Source organism: Gymnoscopelus microlampas (assembly GCF_963454915.1).
Source record: "Gymnoscopelus microlampas genome assembly, chromosome: 12".
Classification (NCBI taxonomy): Eukaryota; Metazoa; Chordata; class Actinopteri; order Myctophiformes; family Myctophidae; genus Gymnoscopelus; species Gymnoscopelus microlampas.
Genome location: NC_139949.1, coordinates 26,476,675 through 26,503,487, shown reverse-complemented (window position 1 = coordinate 26,503,487; position 26,813 = coordinate 26,476,675). Strand labels below are relative to the sequence as shown.

At 40.2% G+C, this 26,813-nt stretch overlaps 3 protein-coding genes across 6 annotated transcripts; 1 reads left to right on the top strand and 2 right to left on the bottom strand.

The window, feature by feature from the left end:
* Positions 1-2,722: 2,722 nt before the first annotated feature.
* LOC311057626 (uncharacterized protein) lies at positions 2,723-7,657 on the top strand. Its single transcript, XM_084074635.1, has 7 exons — positions 2,723-2,858; positions 3,524-3,612; positions 4,529-5,343; positions 5,451-5,778; positions 6,117-6,177; positions 6,602-6,884; positions 7,031-7,657. The coding sequence occupies exons 2-7, from the start codon at positions 3,568-3,570 to the stop codon at positions 7,293-7,295; spliced, it is 1,797 nt and encodes a 598-aa protein (XP_083930761.1). The 5' UTR covers positions 2,723-2,858; positions 3,524-3,567; the 3' UTR covers positions 7,296-7,657.
* A 1,505-nt stretch (positions 7,658-9,162) lies between these two features.
* Positions 9,163-17,750, bottom strand: stt3a (STT3 oligosaccharyltransferase complex catalytic subunit A). 4 transcript variants are annotated; one of them, XM_084075041.1, is made up of 18 exons: positions 17,644-17,750; positions 16,368-16,486; positions 15,966-16,026; positions 15,756-15,877; positions 15,387-15,532; positions 15,170-15,260; positions 14,962-15,068; positions 14,681-14,845; positions 14,147-14,327; positions 13,703-13,858; positions 13,446-13,537; positions 12,616-12,771; positions 12,113-12,301; positions 11,364-11,480; positions 11,175-11,277; positions 10,730-10,918; positions 9,740-9,855; positions 9,163-9,546 (listed from the first exon to the last, which is right to left on the bottom strand). In XM_084075041.1, exons 2-18 carry the CDS (start codon positions 16,453-16,455, stop codon positions 9,508-9,510), a joined length of 2,118 nt encoding a protein of 705 aa, XP_083931167.1. In that variant the 5' UTR covers positions 16,456-16,486; positions 17,644-17,750; the 3' UTR covers positions 9,163-9,507. The 4 variants fall into 4 exon arrangements, with proteins under 4 accessions (XP_083931167.1, XP_083931165.1, XP_083931166.1 ...); XM_084075039.1 differs by having other exon boundaries at positions 16,368-16,490; positions 17,650-17,706; XM_084075040.1 differs by having other exon boundaries at positions 16,368-16,490; positions 17,600-17,684.
* A 975-nt stretch (positions 17,751-18,725) lies between these two features.
* Positions 18,726-26,432, bottom strand: ei24 (EI24 autophagy associated transmembrane protein). Its single transcript, XM_084074439.1, has 11 exons — positions 26,315-26,432; positions 24,120-24,256; positions 22,327-22,472; positions 21,994-22,054; positions 21,513-21,579; positions 21,298-21,422; positions 21,044-21,163; positions 20,740-20,851; positions 20,531-20,642; positions 20,340-20,414; positions 18,726-20,228 (listed from the first exon to the last, which is right to left on the bottom strand). Exons 2-11 carry the CDS (start codon positions 24,159-24,161, stop codon positions 20,066-20,068), a joined length of 1,023 nt encoding a protein of 340 aa, XP_083930565.1. The 5' UTR covers positions 24,162-24,256; positions 26,315-26,432; the 3' UTR covers positions 18,726-20,065.
* Between the last annotated feature and the right edge of the window lie 381 nt (positions 26,433-26,813).

Below are 26,813 nucleotides of genomic sequence, written 5' to 3'. Positions count from 1 at the left end.
TTTGAAAATAGCCGATCTACAAGCTCACAACGCGTGGCGATGCGAAGCATTGGTGAGCTTGTAGATCGGCTATTTTCAAAAAAATCTTGGTGAAAGGTCAACGTGAAACATTTTTAACACTAATCTGGTAACAGGGTCAGGCATGGGGGGGGGGTCCGTGGACTTTTGGGGTCCTTGACGAGAAAAAAAATGCAAAAACACTGTTTTAAACAACATTTAGTAAGCAAGCCCATACTTTCATGTGCTTTTTCTCTGCAAACTTCTAAATAAAGTATTCAATCAATCAATCAATGCAAGCCTAAAATAAGAAACAAGTCCAAAAAACCGCAACCCGCAACTACCAATATTTACAAGCGGACATGGCAACACTGCGACGTTCGCGCTTCTGTGCATAGCGTCCCCTCCCTTCCCTGTTCCCACAATCCTTTGCGAAGGACATTCAATCTTCAGAAACAAGCCCGGGCAAAGGTTTTCAAGTAGTCAACTGATAATAAATAATGATATAAATACAATACATAACACAACAGGCTCATCTCTTGATCTCTGGTCAGGTGTCTGTGGTATATGTTAATGATTTTTACAGATTTGTTTGTATGTTTATGTATTTATTTATTTACTTATCATTTTATATATTTATTATACATAAAATACGTCACGTGACACTCCCTTGCTAAGTTAAATAACAGCCAGCTATCTGGTAAAGATAAACTTATGTGAACATTGGTAGCATATCCTTTAACATTATTTGTACTTTTATTATTATAATTAATAGTAGTATTCGATAGACAGACAGAGACAGACAGACAGATAGATAGGCCTAAATATAGATAGATAAATACATAGACAGACAGATAGGCCTAGATATAGATAGATAGATAGATAGATAGATAGATAGAGTCCAGGATTTCAGCCTCTTTATTATGATGTTTTGTTATCTTGTTTTATTTTGCCCACACTGTTGAGGAGGCTCTCTTTAGGCTACAAGAATGTAAGAATGTCAGTGCCTGCAATGTGGCCATACCATGGGGCCACGTGTTTGTACTGTACTGTAGAGTAAATGCATGTGACCTTGTCCTGAAGAGTGGTACATTTTCCATTTTTCTCCTTTGTACATGAGTGTTTTGTATTTATTGATGATATGTATTATTGTGTTATTTTTAACACAATAAGGCCCCAGCCTGTGTCTTCCGTGAGGAAGAAGCCCAACAAATCCATGGTGAGGCCTTTAGGAGGGCCATTCAAGCAAGCCGCAAGTGGAGCCTGCAGTACCACCACGGCCCAAGAAACCGTCACGCCAGAAGGAAATGTTTGGATCGGGGAAAGTCTGGTGCAGCGCTCAGTCAGCGCTTCATCTCACCAGGTCCTGGACCTGGTGAGATGAAGGAGGAGCCCGGCCAGGAGACAAACACAGAGCCTAGTCCCTCCACGTGCCAGAGCCTCCCCCGGTCCCGGCAGAGTAGTTCCGGAGAAGGGGACTGAGTGGCCCTGTCTTTCCCTAAGAGGACTGACCGTGGGTAGCTACTGGGACTTAAGTCGGGGCTTGATCAACCCCGGATGGGTCACCTGGGCGAGGGTGTATGTTGTTGCGAGACCCGAAACACCCAATGACCCCAGGCTAGAGGCTACAACACTGATGATACGTCCCAGGTGCATCCATGTGAGGTTTTCTGTATAGTTATGCTATGATAATGAATTGAATATAGGACCACAATGGAAACAAGTCCCCAGGACCCCAGGTTATCCTCTTAGCCTAAATGTCTGACTGTATGTCGTGCTGTTTACATTTCTGACTCATTAAGTATTCAATAAATTATTCATTCAATCAACATACATAAAGCCGAACAATACATGAATCTGTGGATCTCTCTTTTGAGTTTGCCATCTAGGCTATCTGTGTGTGTTGTTTAGAGACAAAACAACACTACTAATTTGGTTTGCGCGTGTTGCTTTGCAGTGGTGGAAAGTAACTAAGTACGTTTACTGAAGTACTGTACTGCACAAGTTTGAGGTATTTGTACTTTACTTGAGTATTTCAAATTTCCAATACTTTTACTTCTAGTCCACTACATCTTGGATCCAAATATTGTACTTATACTCCACTACATTTATTTGAAAACTTTAGTTACTAGTTACTTTGTAGATTTTGATTATTATTACTAACATACATCAACCACTTCAGCCCTATATGCATTTCAGCCATTTGAAAATAGCCGATCTACAAGCTCACAATGCGTCGCCATGTGATGCATTGTGAGGTTGTAGATCTGCTATTTTCAAAAGTTTTTTATACATTTGAAAACTTGAAATGGTACATTCTGCATAATGAGTACTTGCACTTTTGGTACTTAAAGTACATTTTGATACCAATACTTTTGTACTTTTACTCAAGTACATTTTGAATTCCAGACTTTTACTTGTAACAGAGTATTTCTACATTGCAGTATTGATACTTTTGCTTAAGTTTTTTTTTTTTTTTTGCTATGTAGCAGTTAGTGCAGGAATTGTGTTTAGGTTCAAACCACAGATAGATACTGGTCTGGTTGGTTTGGTTTGTGTGTTTCAAACATTCAAAAAGAACAGAGGAGGATTTCTCATGACAGAAACTCCGCCTCTACGTTGCTTCACGTCCGGTGAAAACAAATCCTATTGGTCGGATTTGGTTTCGAGCGACCACAGGCTGACCAATCACAGCGCAGCGGCGCCAAAGTCAAAAAGCAAAGCAGTTTGTTTCCAGTAGATTGTAGAAGAAGAAGCAAGGCAAGGCGAGGCAGTCTGGTAGTGCTACAGACAAGATACTGCATCTTTGTCTTGCATCGGTTCGTCTTTCCAGTTCTACACACTACATCAGGGTATATTGGGTAAGTTAACATTATTCTCAGTTAAGAAATATAATTTGGACCGTTGATCAGGGTTGCCATGTCCGCTTATTGTAAGCCACTTTGGGCTTGTTTTTCTGTAAATATTGGTAGTTGCGGGTTGCGTTTTTTGGGACTTGTTTCTAAAGTGTAGTTGCTTATTTGGGCTTGTTTCCAAATGTCGTTTAAACAAATGATTCTCGAACATTTTCATGTCACCCCGCCCCATCTAAAAATATTTTGTGCCAGGGACCCCCATACAAGATTTGCATTGTTAAAATGTTCCAAAATATTCAAAATGTCCCCCTCCCCAAGATTTTATTTGAAAATAGCAGATCTGCAAGCTCACAACGCATCGCTATGCATTGTGAGCTTGTAGATCTGCTATTTCCAAATAGCTGATCAATATAGATTTAAATTTCTCATGTGGCCTAAGTTGCTTCTTTTGGGCTTGTTTTCATATACCTGGTTGCTAATTTCTCTCGCAAAACACTGACCGTGGATAGAACTACAACGGTTATGATCGCTACTTTTATCTGGTTAACCAGAATAACGTTAACTATTGTCACGTCGTAACTACAAGCGCTCAGTTAACTCTAGGAACGTTTGTCCTTGGCTAACTGACACTAATATTTGTGTGTTTTTTACTCGCCCCCTTTTACTCGCAGAGATTCACGTTTCATTCCTAACTGGCCGAGAGAGAACGGAGAAAATGGATAACAACGTAATTTCAAGAAGACACTACAACAACAAAAGGGTAATTTAAGGTTATTCACGATTCAAGAGGTTTTATATTCAAGTTAGACATTTAGTTAACGCATGCACAGATGCACTCATACAAGTAGTACAATGTTGCTCTGAGCTTGTAGAGTCTGCTGTTTTCACCATGAAGTTGAAGAGGCTTACAGGATGTAGGTGGGGGTGTGTCTGATCGAATGAATATCAAATATCTAAATATTGAATCAAGCAACTTAAAAGCTGTCTGGGGTGCACACAATACCCAGAGTAGATGTTAAAATGACCCCAGGAGTGTTTTAAATGAAATATCCCTTTAAGCATTTTTAAAAGCACTCCAGTAGGCTACTTTAACACAAATTACAAATTTGATTAAGCAACTTTCACTTGTAGTAGAGTGATATTTAACCAGGAGTATCTATACTTTGACTCAAGTACCACTGGAGTTTAGTCATTTGTCCACCACTGAATACGGCAAAAAAATCAAGCAGTGTGGATATGATAAGTTAAATAACTGACCGCTGAATTTAGTGTTTGACCAATCAGAATCAAGCATCAACCAATCTGTGTAATACATAAGTAGTAGTAATAATTGATAAAGTGTAGAACATTTAAAAAAAAAAGTATACGTGTGCCAAAAAGCAGCATCAATAAGTCATATTTGTGACCATTGATCAGCATAATGTCTCCAATTTTGAGTTCAATCTTCCCTGGGTTACTGAGATACACTATACAGTATATTCTAGCCTATATTTTGCAGTTGCAGCCAAAGGAAAATATACAGAGTATGTGGGTGAATAAATTAGCAACCATGATACAGACATATACATTCATATAGAACAGAATACAGAATATTATGTGTTCATGTGTTTGTCTCTATTCATCACTTGTTTAATATAACGTTGGCTTTGTATATACCTTTTTTTTTGTCTCTTTAGGGAAACAAAGAAAATGCTCAGCCTGCACATAGTAGTAAGAGCTCTAAAACATATGTTTCCAAAACGGTGTCTACCACTTTGGCCCCACTGTGCCAGAAGAGCAATGAAAAGGAGGCAACCATGGCTACAGATGGTACTCAAAAAGTAAAGCCCAAACAGGTGAATACAAAGAAGTCATCTGGAGAGGCTGTGAAGACTATGCAGAAGGCTGATGTCAAACCCAAGTCAACACTGAGTCAAGCTTTCCTCACCGAACAGGCTGTGAGACATAGAAAACTAGTTGCAGAGGTTCCAAAGCCACCAACTGCTGTGCCACCAACAAAATCTGCTCCTGGCATGTATAAAGGCAGAGTTATCCAGTCTAAAATCGGAGCCATTTGGAAGTCAAGTCTTTCAGTAGCAGGGGATGGTGAAAAACCAACTGCCAAACGATCAGCACCCAAAGTAGAAAGCCATACAGGTGTTAAGTTGATGACAATAAGGTCTAAATCTGTTGCTGACTTGCCTCGGCGTGGCATGCAGAGTCTTCAGTCCCAAAGGTCAAAATCGGTGTGCAATGGACCTCCTCCAGTATCCAAGCGCCCAGTCACTGGCCGCCCTACTACGGGCCTTCGCTCTGCCATGCCCCCAAGCAGGTCCATTCCAGCAACTGTGGCTAGCTCCAGGAATGCTACCGTGTTGCCCAAGGCAAAAGGGACACAGAACAGCAAGCCCAACAAGTTGCCAGTTGGTACGGACAAGAAGGTCAGCAAGCCTCCCGTTACCAGTACTATCAGCCAATTCAAAGGTTCTACGGAGACGGCTGAGGAGAGGAGGTTTGCAGTCTTTGAGTTTTTCTTCACATGTGTTTTTCTTGCCATTGTTTCATTGTCACTCTAGGGATTGTAGATTTGATCATGTTTTATATATGTTCCTCCACCAGGGCAAAGCTGGCAGAGTGGCTGGCATCCAAGGGCAAGACTCTGAAGAGGCCAGCAATGGCAACAGTAGCTCCCACCAAAACCAAAACAGTCGTTAAGCCAAGCTGTCAGCTTAAATCCCAGGTTGATACCAAGATAGAGGCTTGTGTCGAGGCTCAGCCTCTGTTACCATCTGATCCTGAACCTGCTGCTGCACAGCCTGAAGATGACCAGGAACTTGTACAGCCAGCACATGACGCCTCAACTCCACAGATCATGAATACCACTCTGGACCTGTTGGACAACTCTGAAGTTGACCTCCCTGTTGACCCAGAGCCCAGAATGAGCGATGTAAGCAAAAGAAAATGTCCCTTTCAGTCGATATCATGTTGTCTGAAAGACCCACTCCACCTAAAATCTTATTTTTGGTGGAGTGGGTCTTTCAGACAACATTAATCTATTTTTGTTGTGGTTAATGTGTTTTTGGTTTTTAACAATGAAAACCCTGGTGGGTACATTTTTCATGAATATGTTAGGTTTTTTTTTCCAACTAGTTTTCAGTGACTGCTCATCTGAAAACCATATAAAAAACATTAATGAAACCACCACGGTTTTCATAGTTGAGCTTAAAAAGTGTTGGGTCTTTAAACAAGTTGCTAACAAGCTTTCCCCGTCATTTTATATGACAGGTTGTGGTAAACTTGTGCGAGGTCTTAGCAGCCATGGAGACGCCCTCTTCATGTGAGGATGGTAAGTTTATTGCACACTACACAGTACACACTAACACAGCAGTATTGTATTGGGATGTCAGTCCAATGTTCAAACAAGGTTTATATGCTGATTGTTGAAGTACTGTTTTGATAAATTAGTTAAATAATTTCCACCTGAAATTGTATGGTGGTAAATCACGCTTGGTTCTGGTGCCATACACACAGATAGTGATATTGGTTGTAATTGATCTTATCCATATAACTATATAAAAGGATACAACAGTCATATTTGCTTAGCCACAATCGGTACATACAAAATTAAACACAGACCAAAGACTTAACCTTCAAGAATGTACGTTAGTCAGCAGGTTAGTCCTGTTTTTTGGTGGATACTCTTTAAATGTTAGTTGCAATATAGGCAGACATGTTATAACTTACATGCCACATTGCTTCTCATTCCAAAGGACTCCAGCAGACAAATGATACCTCTTTTGAGGTTGAAATGGAGGACAGTGCGGCAAAAGATGCATGTCGTGATGAGAAGCAAGAACTAGATGACGTTGATTTTGTGCCAGAGGATGTCAAAGTGAAGAGTAAAGATGAAGAGGAGGAAGTTGATAGCGAGGAAGATAGTGATGATTATGAAGAAGAAGATGGCGATGAGGACTCTGTGGAAACCACACCAAAGAAGGATGAGGGAGCTTCTGTAGTGAAATACAGTGTGAGCACCACTCCATACCTGCAAAGGTGTGTATTGTTTATTGCTATGATAACAATACATGTAATGTACTTATTTGAACTAAGTTGATTCACAAAAAACAGTGTCATAAAAGAAATGTCATTTTGACCAGGATCAGTCCTACTCAACCATTGCTAACTGCCTCCTTTTTTAGAGTTAAAAACACTATCGAAGGTGAGGCAAATGCATCTGGGTCCCGGCGGAAGAGCAACATTAAAGACCTCAAGTTCCTAACGCCAGTGAGGCGTTCCAGCCGCATCCATCGCCAGTCATCTCGTCTGCCTGGAATGCTGGCCGACCACGACCCCTGTGTGTCTTCACTGGCGGAGCTAGCCGGGTTAGGTGATAATGACCCCACCGCATACATCTACAGAAGAAACCCCGCCCTTCTGGAAGATCTGCCCGACCAGCCGCAATAGACCAGTTGTTAAGTTATTCACACTGGAGCTAATGTTCACTTTATGTGGGTTCTGCATTTAGAATTCTATGTATATTGTTCTAATACATTTGTAAAAATGGTTTAAAATGGGTAATGCTTCAGTGCAATCAAAAACTCTTGACTGCTTTTATAATTTCTTAAAAGAACAGCCTTTTCAACTAACATTTTCCTTCCGTGTGCAATCTGTATTTTATGTTTGAACGCTACATTTATTGTTTTTCATTAATACTTTATGTATTAATCATTTGTATGTTGAGGTAATTTCAAAATTGCATTATTACTTATAGTCTACTGAACTGTGTAATTTGTAATACACAACTGTTAATAAACGTGTTATTACCTCATTTTTGAATGTTTCTTGATCTTCTTTTGATAAGGCTTATTATTGTCAATCTGCAAACTACAGAGAATTGTACCATCTACTATAGTTTGGGAATTGATCAAAAATGTGTAAAATAATGTTCAAACCTGATATTACATTTTGTGGTAGTTCCAATCTAATAAACTATTGCTGGTGTTTACACTAAGGCATACAATCAGCTTTGCCAGCCACTGTGAAAATGTGTTTTGAGCTGAGAATCACCATGTCTGTTTAGAGGTAGTCTAATATTTCAGTCTAATCAGTTTTTTTCAGACATGTTAACTACTTAAGCCCTATATACTTGTATGATGTACTCCAAAAATAGCTGATTTACAAACTCAACATGTCGCATCGTGAGGTGTTGTAAGCTTGTCGATACAACTACCTTTGCTATTTGGTGTACGAGAAGTATATATAAGGCATATAAGTGGTTCATGTAGGACTAAAATAAGTGTGTGTGTGGGGGGGTCTCAACTTGTGTCAGATGTAATAAGGGGAGGCACCAAGGAAAAAAATCACTGCAATAGTGTTGTTCAATAACAGGGGTCTTGCCATCTTTTTAACAACTACATTTTCAGGTGAGTTGCCAATTTCAATACCCAGTTATCAGATGTGTTCCATTTCAAATTTTGTCTCACTTCTTTGTGTCATCACTTCAAATTTAATTTGTTTATCATGTATGAGTTCTCTCTTGACTTATTGGTATCCTGACCGGAAAATGCATTTTCTATTCACTAAAGAGCTGGGGAGACAGAGACCCTGTTATTGAACAAACACTCTACAGCAGGGTTAAACGTTTTTCAGTCCAAGGATCCCTTAGCTGAGAGAGATGAAGCAGGGACCCCCACTACACTGTATACAATTGTGTTGCAGATTAAACATTTTCATAGATAGCTTCATTGACTATCAATGTTTTTTGGAGGTCACCCTAAGGCAGTAGTTCTCAACCTTTTCAGGCCACGATCCCCCAAAAGAATCATATTTGAATTCAGTCGATAACCCCCCCCCCCCCCCCCCGACAAGCACTTGGAATGTAGAAGTTGAAGTATTGCATTTTTTTTAAACTTTTTTTTCAGATAAATAGTGAAAATAGCAGATATAAAATCTCACAACACTGCTATTTTCCAATTTTTGGCCTTCTTATATTATTTGACAATTTGGCCAATGTCTGACCAGTTTTTATGGTATAGCATGTTGATTACTTTTGATGCAGTGGGTATGGACCCACAGGTTGAGAACCACTGTCCTAGATGTCCCGAACCCCCTGTTGAAGACCCCTGCTCTATAGCAATGATCACTATTAGAATATAGACTAGAGCTTTTTAACTTAAAAAAAAAACTCTTCAAATTAAGACAGTTCCCCACACTAAATAAGAAATCACATCATTACACAATGTATTAAGTCACTGACAACCCACCACTATGATGGTTTAAAAATCTGTATTAACTCGGAAATGGTACAAAGAAAACTCAACCAGAAGATACAAACAGTCAACATTTTATCACATTTATCCCACTTTATTGACCATATTGTACAAATCCAAGCTCTCTCAATTGAACATTTTCTTTTGGCCACAAGATTGTAGATAACACCTCTTGACATTAGTTTGGATGTTATCACACCAGCTCCCTCTGATCCCAGATGAGACAATTCATTGTAACAAAATAACAAAACAAAAAATTATCCACAAAACAAAATCTCTTTTGTGATTTACTTTCCCCAACATAAGGTATAAAAAGTATTCATTTCCCACTCATCTGCTGACCACAGGGGAAGGCATTCAGTGCTGTGTGCTAAAAGGGGTGTGTGATTGCTGACAGATGAAAGCTCTTATGTCCTTGACAGCCCTCGGTTGTCCAGGTCTTTCACCTGTAACGTTGAACACAGGAATTGTATTACAACAATGCTAAAACAAAATGAGCTTCTATAAAACAGTTTACAGCCTTTTGATGGAACAGAGCAAGAATGCAAGCAGAGACATTTTTCTTTGTCAAGACAATGAGGAGAAACTTTGATAGACTAAGAGGCAGATAAGAAATGGTCACAAAGTGACAATTGTTACCTTGTATATCCTAACCAGCCAGTGCTCTGTTGTGTAGGCCTCTTCCAGCACGTCCAGTTCAAAGTCTTTGTTCCCAATCTCAGCATTTCTCACTCGGTCATAGCCAGGTGGGCGCTCTGCAGAACAGATGATGACATCAGGATTAAAGTTGATCTCAGATGGAATAGTAAACTTATTTGTTAACCCATTTAGACCTGATGCTGATTCTACAAATTTCTTCTAAATCCTAACAGTTTTCTGAAAAACTTTTGTTGCTATATCAGCGGTTCTAAAACGTTTTCATGTCAAGGACCCACAAAATTATATGTACTGTAGCTGTTTGAAAAAAAAATATGTATTCAAAGATTTGCACAAATGTTCAAGATTTTTCAAAAATAGCAGATCTACAAGCTCATAGCCGTGCTATGAACTTGTATATCTGCTATTTTTGAATAGCCCAAAGTAAAAAATAATGGTTATAGCTAAAATCTAAAATGACACAGATGTGTTCCCGGATTGAATGGTTTAACACCTTACAGTCAATCCCTATAGGTTGTCAGGACCACTGTTTATTACTGGGTCTTATATGCGTTCCGGATTGAATGGGTTAACTGGTTAAAATTAGTTATGTTAACCAGTATATCAGAATGTGATATCTGCTACTATTGCACCAATTTCTGGTGCAATGTTTTGTTTTAATGACTCACCAAGTGTAAGGCATTAAAACACTGCTTCAAGCTGATTCTGTACCAGATCAAGGTTTAAAATATGAATTTCCGAGTGCCATTAAGGACAATATGCCCTTCCTTCTCTAGCAAAGGAGGAAAAAGCAAGGTGTCAATTGTCTAAACTGGCTACATTCTATGTTGGTGATGTGTGGTTATCTTTTAATTAATTCCTATATGGGTTCTGGTATCAACATGTATAAATCCTAGACAAAATGTTTAACCTATAACTATTCATATTTTAAATTCGTATCAGGTAACAGGACCTGCCGTTCCAGTGACTTACTGGCTTCTGTGTAGACCTGTCCAAAGCGGTAATAGCACATCTTGTACATGAGGCAGTTGAGCAGGACGGGGGAGCCCTCCCGGTCCACTCTGAACTCCCCGGTGGGGGTGTAGTAGTCATGTTCCTTGATGTGCTTTCCTGTGTCTGTGCTGCCCCCAATACGCACCATCCAAAGGAATTTATTGATATCTAAAGGAGGCAGACGGATGAGTTCATTAAAAACACCTTATGTAAAGACGCTGTCTCTAAGCGTAACTTAAGTAGGGATCATACCAAGAACAACAAGAACAAGCATTAGGAGATATTATGCTTAATATTTTATGGCGCTACTGATTTATTAGACTGGAAATGACACAAAGGAAGAGAGGAGAGAAGGACTGATAGACAACACACACATGCTGCATTTGAAACCTCAATGTTAAGAGTTACATGGTGTCTGACATACCGTCTGAGGAGTAGCCCGTCAGTCCTCCGAAGATGACCAGGACATAGCTGACGTCCAACTCCCTCATGATCTCATAAGCCCGCTCCTCTGTGGACGCCATGGCCTACAGAGGGAATGGAGGTAAAACATTGTAGTGCAAAGAAAGGCACGCTTACCCTTATTACTTCCATCTTATGTCGACAAGCTCACCTGTCCTACTCTGGAGATGTGCGTGTTGTTCCACGTGTTGTTGTCCACTAGGATAGTTCGATTGGCCATGGCAGTTATCTGATAACCATAATCCCACCATGACATGACTTTGGCATCCTGAAAAAAAAAAATAGAACATTTTCACTATGCCACAAGTCACAGTATAAAAGTATTGGGATTACACCCAGTATTAGACCATATTTTGGACAGCAGCAAATGATCAATGAACAAACATAAAATTTGTCGCCCAAAAGCTGAATACATGTTTTTATATACAATGTTTATGTTGACGAAGAACAAGCTATCCACAGACTAAAGAACATTTTGTATTGACTGACATTTTGAAGTCAGATCATAACTAAAATGACAGACTTTGATTAACACACAGTTTTTCACACCTCTCCAAACATTATACTCGAAACTACAGTAAATCCATTCACTAGGGTGTGCACTACTACGGCACATTTATGTCTTTCATTTTAGCCTAATTTATTCCTTCACTAGAAGTTATATGGCAATTAATAATCATTATTTCTTTCATAGACCAACATGGTCATGGACTTCATTAAGATAGGAGAACGTGGAGAACGTAGAGAGAGAGAGACGGGAAGCTGAAAGTAGGGAGCGGTAAAAAGACATGCAACACAGGTCTCCGGACGGAATCAAACTGGGGATGTTGAGGATGGTCAGAACACAAGCTCCCAAACAACTTCGCCTTTAAACGGATAACAACAGGATTGTTTTATAACCTCTGGGGTGTTGTGGCGGAGCCAGTAGTAGGCCTCTCGGAAGTCGTCAAAGATGATCCGGCTGCCGTCACCGCCGCGGGCAGACAGTACAATAGAGGGAGAGGAGTAGGCCTCGCTGGTCACCCAGGTAGAGTGGAAGGTGTAAGTAATGAGGAAGAAGGCCATGACCAGAATCATCCCACTGGCAACCTGGAGGAGAAACATCAATTTATACTGACATGATGCAAGCTAGCAGATAACACAGTAGCACCAAATAGTACTATTGTCAAATACAAAATATATCAATAAATCCCTTTGTTTCGACAAAAACGCTTCATATTTGTCCTAAAGTATGTGAATCATAAAACGAATACTGGTTCCAAATTTAATTCTCTCTGATCTATAACAACTGCACTTGTTAGTACACTGCACCTAATTGTATAATGTTTGACATATGTCTAATGACACAAACCGTCCAAATAAATTGTCCTATAAAACCCTTCAAAGATGGACTCTCTGCTCACCTCATTTTTGATTGGGTAAGTAGCGTCCTGTTGCTTCTTTGTCTTCTTGTCTGAACGGCTGACATCCAGGTTCTTCATGTAGGTGGTCAGCACCTGTGAGACGCCAATACCCGATAATATGCACATGACTGGAGCCAGGACCAGCATCAGACGCACCTAAGAACAAAGATGGATTGTTGACAGGTTTTTATTATCACATATACACAAAAAACACCTTTCTTCAATGACTTCATTAATTATACTTGATACACGTGGCTACATAGTCATGTGTTGGGTGCCATTTAGTGCCATGTTCTTGAGGTTGGACCAGCCTTAAAAGCAAACAAACTCTTGGCTAAAGACTATTGTCAAGAAACACAGGTGTACTTTAAAGGCTGTGTTTGGGGACTGTTTGCCTAATGCCTCCATACAGTATAGCAACAACAATGGAAGCAAGCCCTCAAGCATTTCAATCAATCAAAAAGTATATTTGTCGCTGTCGGGCAGAAATCAGCCAACACCATTTCCGTTTTTTTTAAACAAAATCAGTGCTATTGAACACCTTTTACCTCTGTGTGTGAGTTTTAGAATGGCAAAGTCAGATGGAAAAAAATCCCTATCTCCACATTAATGGTCAAAAACATCCTAACTCTACTTGAGCTGTATTTGGGTAAAGTTATGATAATATAAGGACACATTTAAGTATCTGACAATGTATAAAGTCACCACACCAACTTTGATGAGGCAGTATTGTGTTGTTCTAAAAACATTGTTTCTTTCATTTCCTGAAAAGTTAATATTTTGCTTGTTTCTGCCCGACAGCAGAGATATACTGTATATCAACAACATACCATGACAGCTGAGAAGTACATGCTGGTGACTCCATACATGATAATGAAGATCCTGGCATCAGACAGGTTGTTGAAGCAGTAGTACAGACCCACTGTCATAAAATGAAAATAAACAATTTAAGTTTTTAATATATGATGTTTATATTTATAAAAGTATCATCAATTAAAAGTATCAATTAATAGTCAATATTGGTTACTTACACCAACAAGAGATTAATTGTGCCTCAAGTCTAATTGCATGAGTCTGATCTACTTACCTGGGAACATGAAAACCAGCAGTTGCAGATCAAAGTAGTAAGAGGACCAGGTGGTGGGCTGGTGCTCAGAGACAGAGGCAATGATGGGGATGTTGTTCTTGGCATAGGACGGGTCCAACAGTGAGTAGAAGCGACCAGTCCATGGTGAGATCTTGCCTAAAACATGAGACATGGGGGTCAGCAATTACAAAAGAGGAAGCACCTCCATTACCCAAGAAGAACCCAGAGGGAAATAAGCTTATAAGAACACATCAGTGAAGTACACTTGCACAGCTGCATTATTATTATTATTTGCCTTTCATCCGAGTAGCCACATGCTGTATTTAGCTGTGCAATCGTCAACAGAACAGAAAAGACAGAATCAGCTTCATTATGCTAGAATATCTGCAAGTAACTGGGTGGCACACACTATGTTCTCCTGGGGTTGACACTGGGGCTTCTTACCAGTCAACATGAGAACGGTTCCCACAGACAGCAGGATGAAGCCCACCAGGGAGATGACGCTCTTAAACAGGACCTCAAACTGCTGGGCATTGAGCTTGCTGCGCAGGTAGTCGACAAAGGCATGGATCTGACACAAGCCGAACACACCGAAGGCAGCCATGTGTTCTGACGACTGCACTGGCTGCAAGTGTGACAAGAGGACAGGGTGAGCAGGGTTGTACAGTACATCACAGAACAAAGCTGAACCCAATGACTCCTTTAAGCCCAATTCATACTTTGTCGCACAACAGTGTTACACGCTGAAAATAGCCGACCTACAAGCTCACGTCGCGGAGGTCGCGTGTTGTGAAGGGAATACAGTGGGATTAAATATGCAAACAACAAAATACATGTATGTGGGCAGGGAGGAGAGGAGTTGAGATTAGATTAGATAGATGAGATTAAGGATCAACATAACCAATTTATTTTGAGAGGTCTTAAGTATGATATTGTAGTAGGATGTGCATTTATCAAGGATAACACGGCTGTTTTTACCTGGAACCCGACAAAAGAGATCTGCATGGAGAGGATGGTGCCAAGGCAGTACACAGTGCAGTATGCAACGTAGATGCGGTGAGAGAATCGGCCTGTGAGCATCAGGACCAACACATGGAGGGGGATGAGGTTTATCAGGAACACATAGCCACCCCAGGAGGACACCTGTGAACGCACAAATACACCCCTCCGATAAGTGTGATTGAAGCCCAGACACGCTTTGTAAAAACAGCTCAATGAATCATTGGTTCTCTTGTATTGCCATGTAGATAGTTGCTGACCATGTAGAAGTAGGCCAGGGCGCAGATGGATGACCAGTACACTGAACCCGTCTTGACAGACTTGATCCACATGTAGTAGGTCAACAACATGCAAAAGATGGCAATGCCTAGGTGTAAGAGCAAAGTAGCATGAAAATAAGTTAATCTATCATGGCTAACACTGTATTTATCTCCCATTAGACAATGAATAATATGCAAAGGGCTGTACCTTCATTGTCATAAGAACCAGCAACTGAACGGGAAATATAACCAGGCACGATTGCTATCATGGCAGCAGCTAGAAGTCCAGCACCTGCATCCTGAGTATAGAGAAGTCCAGGGGAGTACCAGAACAAAGTTAAGAAAGATGTGTACAGTATGTCACAGTCATTCACAGCCAGCAATGCTATGACAGTTCCTTTAAACTTGTCTATTATCTAGAGTACCTTAAGTTCTTTGGTGAAGTGGTATGTGACGATGGCAGTGAAGGAGGAGAAGAGGGGAGCCAGGAAAACACAGACGTTGCGGATGTCAATTGTGATGTGGAAAAAGTGTAGTACATGGTAAAGGGCAGCGGAGGTGACCATCAGACCTGTTGAGGTAGACACAAGAGAGGATGTAAGCTTGCTGTTGTCATAGTCCAAGTGTTAGCCGCACACTTGATGGACATCCCACATCCTAACTGCACCCAAGACATGCTACTCCTTTGTACCACAGTAAATGATCATGAAGCAAGAATAATAATAATAAAATAAAGAAACAAAGCAACCAGACCAAAGTAACTGTAATTTGAAGTGTTTATTGAGCATTCGTACCTGGGTAGATGGTGCCACCAATGATTCTGCCCAGAGGATACCATGCCCTGTCATCAAACCAGTTGTGGAACTTGTAGAAGCCCTCCTCCGTTAGGAAGCGGGTGGTCCGGTAGTTGAAATATCTGAGGATACAGTATGTACATTTAAGCACCACATAGGGGAAAACTCAGTATGTCATTACATATTCTTCAATGAAATTAAAAGACTTACGGATCAAACTCATGGATGACACTTTCAAACCTCAATACAGAGAACAATCTGGTGGAAAAGGCTAGAAAAAGGGAAAAGAAAAGCATAATATAAATCATTCTGAATTTGACTTATACACTGGTGCATCGTGTAGGTTGGCATAACCTAAATTCGGTTCAGTGCAGTGGTTCTCAAAGTGGGGTTCAGGGACCCCCAAGGGTCCTTGAGGGGGTTCCAGGGGGTCCCCAGCAAAATGTATGAATATAGCATTAAAAAATCAGTTTAACCACTTTAACAAACAGTCGCGATGCAACACGTTGTGAGCTTGTATACCTGCTACTTTTTAATAAATACATGTTAATTTGGGGGTCCTTGACATGAAAAAGTTGAGTTTGGTGCTTCATGTGTGGAGGGAGCACTCACAGAGGATAGCGGCCATAGACAGAATGAGCAGCTTCAGCAGTGTGTCCTGTTTCTCATAGGACAAACGCAGGAACCCCAACTTAGTCATTCTGACAATGTTAGGGACAGCTATCCATACACTACCTACAATGGAAAAACACAATAAAACACATTAAAATCCTCAGTCAGCGCTGAATTAAGAGTCAAGTCTAAAAATAACAAATGCATGACAAAATGTGTTGATATTTGATAAGAAACTAAATCCTGGGATGGAGAAGGTAAACTTTAGGTCAAGTCCAACCAGATAAGGCCACGCACTTTGTTGTGGCGGTGGGCAACCAACCCGGAAGTGTCTCGTCTAGAACCACTCTAGTGTGCAAGAATGACACTCTCTCACATGTAAGACATTATGATATGATTTAAACTTTAAGGATAGCATGAGAGCTAACCTTATTACGTTAGATGTGTAGGAGGTTTGCTAAACCTGGCAAGAATCAATAAGAGCAATGAAAACACCCGCAGTGACGTTATATAGGCTATAGTACACTTAGTTATGTACATTAAATATGAATGCACCATTAGCGCTAAACTATTGTGTTTGCAACTCTAATCATCGTTAGCCTGTATTTAATGTGGCTTTTAATGTGATGATGTGTGAGTTGTGTCTGGTTCCATTCAATGTTAACGGTTAGCTGAACCTAGCTAGCAGTGTTGCCAGGTTTTGGAGAGAGAAATACGCAACCAGGTCTATGAAAACAAGCCCAAAAGAAGAGACTAGGGCCACATCATGAGAACTTGAAACACGTCGGCTATTTGAAAATAGGGGGGAGGAAAATTTGGAATATTTTAACAACGTAAATCTTGTATGAGGATCCCTGGCACAGAATATTTTCAGACGGGGGGGGATGGATAATATTAATTTGGGGGTTTCCTTGCCATAGAAAATGTATGAGAACCACTGGTTGAAATAACATGTAGGAAACAAGCCCAAATAAGCAACAACTTCACTTTAGAAACAAGCCCAAAAAAATGCAACCACCAATATTTACAAGCAACTTTACAGAAAATCAAGCCCAAAGTCGCTTATAATAAGCGGACATGGCAACACTGCTGGCTAGCTGCAATCTAAATGAATGGAGGCCTAGTCTCAGCCACTTCTTCTCCTGTGTTCTTTAGTACGAACCCCAATAACTAATTAAATCCCACAAACATAGAGCCATAATGAGAATTAAAAGCATTGATTGATGATTTACCCCGCTACAGCGCACAGATATGAGAGCAGTTTATGTCCAGTGACACTCACCCACTCCGCTCCTGTCTCTCTCACCACTTTTTCACACACACACAACTCTGGGCGTACACTAGTCCCGCCCTCAAGCAGCCCTATGTAGAGCGCCGATTGGCTGATTGCTGTTAAAGTGCGACGCTGCACGACCGTGATTGGCTCCTTGGCTAATCACTCAAGTCGTGTTCCAAACATGCGGAGATTCCCTGGCTTTTGGCGCTGTTGGTGTGACGTGTCCTTACTTTAGCATAGCATGGAGTCAAGTCACTACGACGCCCTCTGGTGGTTCGAGTGAGAATGATTATTCCTATTCACCTGGGATTTTATCAGAGTTAAAAATAAGGATTTTATCTACCGTAGTCTAGTCCAGTGGTTCTCAACCTGTGGGGGGTCCCCAGATGACAGTGAAGTGACAATTTAAGGACTTTTAAGACCTTTTTAATACCTAAAAAATAAAATAAAATAAGAAAAGAAATGAATTGAAAAAAGACCATTACTGCATGAAATGTAATCAACAAACTATACTATAAAAACTGGTCAAACATTGACCAATTTGTCAAATAATAGGCAAAACTTGTGAAAATAGCTAATTGAATATCAGCTATCTTCATGGAACCGAGTCAAACTAAACGTAATGCCTCAAATTCTACAATTCCATGTGCTTGTCAGTGGGGGTGGGGGGCCCAGTTGAAATATGATTATTTTGGGGGGTCACAGCCTGAAAAGGTTGAGAACCACTGGTCTAGTCCCACTGGACTAAATTAAATACAGTGGTGGAAAAAGTACTCAACCTCAGTACTTGAATCAGAGTAGATACTCCTGGACACTCAAATACGAGTGAAAGTTGCTTTGTCAAATTTGTGCCTGAATTTAAAACACTTTGAGAACCACTGCAATGTAGGCCTATACGTTGAATTGAATAATGCAGGAATGCATTTATTTATAAACTATTACGTAATGATGCAGATTAATACTTTTAATATTATGTTTCAGTACCCTTCAAGCCATGTGGGCTACAAATGCATTTTCATTAGTGTCCATCCATTCATCTCTCAATAATGATTTGAGCATTGAAATTACACAAGCTGAAAATGTTGAATACTGACCAATTTTTATTGAAATTAGACGTATTACTTTTACAAAACCTCACTCACAAATATCAGTCTGCACAAACACTATGCACTTCTTACAATAATTACATACCGTTTGAAAAACATGGCCCCTTCCCATGGCCATGAGCTACATGACTGTAGCAGAAAGGTTTGGTGATGTTACCTCATTGTGGGGGAATCTGGTTGAACATTCAGAGCATAATTTCATTATATACAGCACAAACAACAAGAGGCCCATGGTCTGTATATGTTTCTGCTTCTGGGGAAACCTAAAATGAGTACTTAAGGTATGCATATTCCTTGAAAAGTATGCATAAATTGACATCTTTTTATACTGTACAGCTCAGTGTGTGAATTCAACACAATGTAGATGAAGCAGTTTGGCAGTGTCATTTGACCCAGCAGCAGTCTGTAGCTTCACCTACCTAATACACACCAAATAAAAAGATTAGCGTTTCCCTTGACTTGTTCTTTTCCCCAATTACTTGTTAGAAATGCCAAACTGTTATACACAGAGTGGAGTCAACGTTTGTTTTCTTCGTATTAATATCAGGCACCTCTTTTCTTATCATATACAAAAGGTGATTCAAATATTTGAATTCCGTTAGCAAGGTTACCTTTCCTTTTTATGCTACGCTTATCAGTTACTTTGCTGACATGTAAAGTTCCACTAAAAACAAAGCACTTACTAGAATTTTAAAAAGCCTCCCTTTTTTACTGCACCAGATCCTTTCGGGAACTTTGACAGAAGGAATCGCATGGGTGCTGTGTGTGATGTGACAGAGAAACAGATCTTCATATGCAAGAAAGCATTCACTTTAAGGAACGTCACTTGCAACATAAAAAAAGCAAATGTAACGAGACAAAATCTGTGCTTTGCTTCTGAATGCAAACAAGCCCCTACTACAGCATATCATGTAACTTTTGTAGTTACATCAGCATGGACAAGACTTCTTGTACTGTGCTTGATTAGAGTGACACTCAAATGGCACATCATACATAAAAATACAACTGAAGACAAATTTAAACAAAACAAAAACATAGCATACATGTGTTTTGAGTGTGAGGCACAGGACAGTCAATCACAAACTTCATTCACATTAAAAAATATAGCTGAAGAAAGGATGCTCCAAATGAATAACCAAAGGGCCAAAGATTAGTTTAAATGTGTAAACCCTTCTCCTTAACCAAAAGACAAACGTTATCTTCTTTAAGATAAATCTTTCTCGCCAAACTGCTTTCTTTTTTTCCTTCCTCCATCATGGAAAGCAGCTTCTAAGTTGCTTCCCTGTCTCCTCCTAGAGCGTAGAAGGAGAGGGACGTCACTGGGAGGGCAGGGGTCTCTGACGGGTCGGGGAGGCGTGAGGTGACGGTAGCTTCTCTGTAGAAGCTGATGAGGTCATGGAGGACTGCAGGTGAACAGTCTTGTGGAACAGTTTGTTGCTGATCAGCACCACCAAGGAAAACAGACGCAGCTGGAAATGGCTGCAATACGGGAACACCCCATTAAGACCAGTGACTGATGACAAAGAAACCTTTATATATTTTGTATTATTATTATACATATACTGTTAACATATATACACATATACTCACTACAGCTTTGTTGGGGTCTTGGCCTCATTAGCGCTAATGATGAACAGAGGGAATAGGATGGAGAACAAGCAGCCACTGGGAAGGAAAAAAACAAACACATTAAGGAAAAAATAATGGGTGTTAATTGAAAACAATTATTTGGATGTCCTCTGACCTCTGTTGGAGGGTCTGGAATGTTTTTGATCTCATACCTGATAATATATGAGGATGGGAGGGCTGTCAATAGAGCCATGGGCAAACCAAAGCCAAAATAGTAGGGCCAGTTCCTCTCTATGTTGGACAGTCTCTGGTGCATCTCGATGCCTGAAAGATGTGCACGGCAAATGCAGATTTATGACATGCTCTTGGAGTGACACGATGGGACGGGATCTTTTGTTTGGGAGTGAAAGGAGCATCTTACCATGGTTGAACCAGCGATACTCGAAGCAGTATAGGGAGTAGAGCAGAGACATGTGGAGGAGGCTAACCATCTGTCCAATGGCATCAATGGGGAAGAGGCTAACAATCATGCCCTGTAGCACCACAACAATTTGTATATTATTTCTTTTTGCCGTTTCAAAGTTTGCATGTTTTTGTGTGTGAGCAATTCTTCAAGAAAAAAATATTTTATGTGCAAATGTACTGATTGTGATTAGAGCATTTTAGTTAATTGCATCAATGATACAATATGGTAGGTAAATAGTTTTCACAGATAAGGGCAGTACCTGAATGAGGAAGAGAGCCTGGAGTAGTAGATTAAAGAGCATATCTGCAATGATCTTGCTGACGCTCGGGAAGGGCTGGGCCTTACGGCCAGACACCTCAAACGCCAGGTCAGCTATGTCCTAAGATGAGAGAAGAACGCACAATACCAACACTGTGATTTGACATTTATTATTTATTTATTATTGTCAAATAAATCTCATTTTTGATTCCAGTGATGATCATCATCAAAGGGCAGCATAACCAGGAACCTGACCTGGAACCAGATGGCATTGACTATCTTGCTGAGAACAAACAGAGGAAGCACCCAGAGAGCACTGAACACTGAGGTGAGGATGAACTCCAACCAGGACCACACACTGCCATGGAGGGACGGGTCACCTGGAAGAAAGACAAACATCACTGATGTCACGCTGTCGTAGTCATGTAAATAATACACCCCTGAGATCTGCTAGCAGGCGTAGTACATACCAATGATTCGTGCTGTGAGAGACTGCAGCAGTGGGATAAACACCCGATAGAAGAGAAACAGACTGAGCTGAGGAGAAAATCATGAAATGCTATATTAGTTACTCTTCATTCAACTTTAAAAAAAAACATTCCATGTAAGCTAGTTGACTCTCCAATTTTCTCAGTTTTTTAGAAGTCGTTGTTTCATTATATATTTAGTTGCAGTATGTGTTCTGATTCTAATTCACAAAAGACCAAGTGAATGCACTAGTTATATAACAATGTGGCAATTAAAAAAACAATATGTTCCTAAAAACATCCGTGAATGAGGGGTTTATATCATGAGTGCTATGTTATCACATGCAGTAATTTGTAGTAAGTGTAAAAAGCGTCAACATATACGGTACATTGTACACGTGCGCCCACCTACGCACAAAAACATATAAATGTATATACAAAGTTGAAATAAATTATATAGGCATGTAAAGGCAGTATAGCTTACCCAGAACACTCCTCCATTCCACGCACAGCACTGAAAAATCCTACTGGCTAATTTGGGTTCACTGAGAAAGAAGAACATAAGAGAACAACCCATAATGAACATCTGCATTGCATATCATACAAGTCATCAAGCAGGAAAAACACACTAGTTTGGTAGAGCTTAAAGCCTAATTTTGAACTACAGAGTACGACAGTGTTGCTGGCTGACGAGAACAGTTCTTGTTGGGCTAGAGACAACGTTGTGCCAGTATAAACTAAGCTTAACTTGTGGAAGGACAGAGTGAGAGAGCACAAGTGGTCAATGCAGCTCGTTCTACACTAGTGCCCAACATACTTGTCAGGTTTGCGTTCCTCGCTCTGTGCCCGTCTCTGTGCCAAAGCTCCACTGACCCTTCTCCTCCGCTGCTCTTCCCTTTTTTGCTGGATGCGGGCATCCAGCTTAGAGATCGTTCCAATCCCCAAAATGGAGTCCTTGATCCCCTGAAGAGCAGGGGAAAAAATAGATTTCAGTGCTCATTCCCGCGTTAAATGGAAACCTGTCAATTTAGCAAGTTTCAAAATAAGGGCTTCAGGTGGACCCTTGTACTGTATGCGTGGTAGGTCAGTAAAAGACTAACTATTAAATTCAAAAGCATAGAACAGAAAATATTGGTCAAGGCACCAAAACAATGGCATCAACTATTATTTGTGACAGTGCGCACCAAACAAATTAAAAACATATCAGGCAATGGCAGCAGATAGTCATTCACACCATGGCCTACTTTATGGAGAAGTTCTGTATAATGTCTCTTCCAAGTAACATTAGATGACTGCTATAGTATCAGTATAGTATGTAATATTTGCACAGAGACTAGTCATTTGGAGATGACAAAGTATCTATTTGGGAAAAACAGAAATCCTCCCCGGGATACAGTCGGGACAATATAATTTATTATTTTTACTTGGAAAATGTCAACTAAGCCGACTGTCAGTATTTAGATCACAATCTTGTATGTGTAAAACCAGGAAATTGCATTGTAATTGATAATCTATGCATGTACAAAATATATTTTTCAGCAAATCACTTAGTTACACCAAAATAGTTTCTGTGAAGTAGTTTTGTTCTTATTGTCCTTGATGAATTGAATACACAGGACCACAATGGAAACAAGCAGTCAGGGCTTTTTGTGTCATCCTTTTAGCATTATTGTATAACTGTACCTTTTGCAAAATGTAAAACTGTAAAAGGTATTCAATCAATCAATCAATCAATCAATCGATTGGTGAAGATTTTACAGATCAATACGTCCATGAATAGATGAGCTTAATGTTACTGTAAATTGCCCACTGCTTTGGTTACCTAATTAGTTATACCGGTAGATCACTAACAAATTGCTTCACAACAACAATGTTGGTATGAGAGATTCACCCAATTTTTTTTTAACACGCATATATTATCAACTATACATTATCGGTCTTGTCTCTACATGGAAAAGAAAGTAAAGGTCATTAAGAGAACGTGAACTTTACTTAGGCTATTGTTAAGGATCTACTGTATGCATGTAACATTTTATTTTTCTCTCTCAGCAAATCTCTTAGTTAAGCCAACATTGCTCTTATGAAGCAGTGTTGTTGTTCATAGAACAAAACGTAACACATTAAGTCAATCTGACACATTCATTCCCACCTTGGCCCAATGAAGCTTTACATGCCTATTAACCTGCTTACTTTATGCAAAGAGAGTATTGAGTAAATACATGTATACAACCTGATTAACACTAGGCATTGGCAACATAATAAATAAATAAAAACACCACGTGGATGCACTTGGGACGTATCATCAGTGTTGGACCTTGGGGTCGACGGGTGTTTCGGGTCTCGTCTCGCAACATACACCCTCGCCCAGGTGACCCAGCCGGGGTTGATCAAGCCCCAACTTACCTCCCAGTAGCTACCCACGGTCAGTCCTGTCATACCGACGTTAGGTATTGGCAACATAATAATGATAATGGAAAAATATATAAAGAATAAATACATAAGATACATAAGAAAAGACACAATCGTGCCAGAGAACATATCAATGATCCTGTCCAGTGTGTCACTTTGTTTCACTTGTGTGTGAGGTGAGGATGGGGTGTGTTTGCTGACCGTCGCAACATTGCGGAGGAAGGCCCTGACGCTGTCTGTCATCTCTGGGCCAGCAGCAGATCCATCAACTGCAGAAGGAGGGGGGGCTGGTGACCTGGTGGTCAGTTCTCATGGCAGAGAGGGGCTCACTCAGTAACCTGTCACCACAAAGCACAAGAAAAGCAACAGGAGACACTTCACGTTATCAGCTTGAAAACCACTTATTTTCAGGCAGCAAGCAATACCACCAAGTATAAAGAAAAACCTCTACTCTTTGTTGATCGTTTCTACTGTTTGATTTAATAATAATATTATACAAATGTAAAGAAATCATGTATAGTTTTATTTCATCATTTATAGTTTTATTTCACTGTCACTCCTCCAGTCAAAATGCTGTTGTTGTTGTTGTTGTTGTTGTTGTTGTTGTTGTCAGAGCACACAAATTCTGAGCTCTGAGATTTGTAAGTAAGCTTAAATAACTGAACTTATATCGGCAACTTTATGTTGTAGTGCTAATGAAGCAGTAGTAGCCCACAGCCTCTGCCTGATGACCAAAAGCCTAATATCTTCCCCGGTCAAGGGGGAATTCCCCTTTAGGCTAGTGGTTAAGATGTTGGCTTTCCACGCAGTAGACACAGGTTTGAATCCTGGGCGTTACACTAACAGCTCTGAAAATGAAAATATACCCCTGGCTTGAGGACATCCGAGAATGCCATTGGTGTTCTTGTTTCTGGTCTTAGCAGGTAGTCCAGACATACATATGTGTCACATTACTAACTAACTATTAACATTGTGCTTTAGAACAATACCACTATGTTTCACTTGCTGTCCCTACAGAATGTCCTTCTTGACCAGACAACAGATCAGCATCTTATTTCATAAGTGCAATATTCAGTGGCCATTTTGTGCTGATTCACCACTCCCATAGATTTTCTGTTGCTGTAATATGAAAGAGCAATAAAAGAAATCCCAGAAAACAACATGATTTAATTAAACTAAATGCTACAATGTTTGGCTGTGCCATTAAACACCTCTCATGAGGAGTCTTCGGTGTCTGCCTGCCTAATGACACACAAATATAACTTTTGACAGTTTTCATATCTTAACCAAATGTGCGGTCTGTGTTTTAAATGTGTTCAAGACTTATTCTAAAAAACAATACAGTGAACATCCACTGTGAATGTGAACACCAAGCAAAGCCAATCAAATACTTAAATGAACTACAAAGAAGACAGACAACCAAATATCAGAGGTGCTGTTTACTTTCATAAAAGCAAGAATGACATAGGATAGATATTGATACTGTCTAGAAGGATCATGTCACAAACAATGGTGTGATCATGTCAAATCAGTTAAAACCTTGTACAATACACTTAATGGAATGGTGTTTGTGCAAATATTTGTCCTGACAAAGATTCCTGACATAACGCGAGCTGGTATATGGGGCCTGGGCTGCCGGGGGGGGGATACCCAGATGACAGTGAAGTGACTATTTAAGAACCAGATATACATGACATGTTGGGGATACGGGGCGAGACCGAGGAAACTCCCCAAGTAGATACATGCAGTCCACTCAGAACAGTGTCTGTCTGATCACTCAACACTGGACTTCAATCGACAGACAGCATGACTTCAACTGGGGGTACGGGACTCCTAGGGGGTCCTCAGAGTTACTATAGGGGGTCCGCCATTTTTTTGTGTGATAGGATTTGTTTTTACATTAACCCTAGTATCTCTATTCTGAGGAACATTAGACAAAAATAGCAGATCTACAAGCTCACAATGTTGTGAGTTTGTAGATCGGCTATTTTCGGCAAATAGGTTTATTGTAGGGGGGAAGAGGAGCAAACCAAGTACGTAGTATTGAAGGTTTAAGTGGTGAAATGTCTGGAAATTTCAGACTGAAATTAAACAAAAACATGAATTTACACAACACTGATGATAGTCAATGAAGCTATCTATGAAATCTATGAAAATGTTTAATCTGCAACACAATTGTATGCAATGTAGTGGGGGTCCCCGCTTCACCTCTCTCTCAGCCAAGGGGTCCGTGGCCTGAAAAACGTTGAAGACCCCTGCTTTGGTGTCTGGTTAGCGTCTGTGTGGCTAAGTTAGCTGGGCGACCAACTTTGGTGTTTTTTTCCACGAAGACAACATGTTAGCACACAAGGAAAGTCAAAGACAAGGTAGCATAGTGAGTGTTAACTGCTGCTTACCTCATGCGATAAGAACAGGTGGTGTTATTAACTTCGCCAAATCCTTCTTTTCCTCCCTTTATGTGAACAACAACAAAACCAAACAAACGCTACAACAAGACAGGCCCGTGGAGAACGTAGTGCGCAAGCTCAAGAAACCGCTAAGGATCGTGGGAAGTGTAGTGAATCCCAACTAGAGAACTACACTACATAGGAAGTATCTTACCCCATTAATTTACCACCATCTAACAGTGATGGAAGAAGTACTCACATGTTTTACTTAAGTAAAAGTATCAATACCGCAATGCAGATACTCTGTTACAATTACAAGTCCGGAATTAAAATGTGCTTGGGTAGAAGTACAAAAGTATTGGTATCAAAATGTACTGGTCTTAAAGTACCAAAAGTAGAAAGAACTCATTATGCAGAATGTCCCACTTCACAGGTTTCAAATGTATAAAAATCTTTTGAAAATTGCAGATCTACAAGCTCACAAGGTGTCACATCGCATCGGCTATTT

Bases quoted from the DNA above. Each gene is read 5' to 3' on its own strand.
- ei24 (XM_084074439.1), bottom strand. From the start codon at position 24,161: ATGACAGACAGCGTCAGGGCCTTCCTCCGCAATGTTGCGACG. The intron at 22,473-24,119 runs GTCAGCAAACAC...CCTGCTCTTCAG, and splicing joins TCCTCCGCAATGTTGCGACG to GGGATCAAGGACTCCATTTT. The intron at 22,055-22,326 runs GTATGTTGGGCA...CTTCTTTCTCAG, and splicing joins GAGGAACGCAAACCTGACAA to TGAACCCAAATTAGCCAGTA.
- stt3a (XM_084075041.1), bottom strand. From the start codon at position 16,455: ATGACTAAGTTGGGGTTCCTGCGTTTGTCCTATGAGAAACAGGACACA. The intron at 12,302-12,615 runs GTGAGCAGAGAG...TTTCTCCTCCAG, and splicing joins CTTACCCAATCAAAAATGAG to GTTGCCAGTGGGATGATTCT. The intron at 11,481-12,112 runs GTTATAAAACAA...TTTTTTTTTCAG, and splicing joins TCCGCCACAACACCCCAGAG to GATGCCAAAGTCATGTCATG.
- LOC311057626 (XM_084074635.1), top strand. From the start codon at position 3,568: ATGGATAACAACGTAATTTCAAGAAGACACTACAACAACAAAAGG. The intron at 5,344-5,450 runs GTTTGCAGTCTT...TTCCTCCACCAG, and splicing joins GAGACGGCTGAGGAGAGGAG to GGCAAAGCTGGCAGAGTGGC. The intron at 6,178-6,601 runs GTAAGTTTATTG...CTCATTCCAAAG, and splicing joins GCCCTCTTCATGTGAGGATG to GACTCCAGCAGACAAATGAT.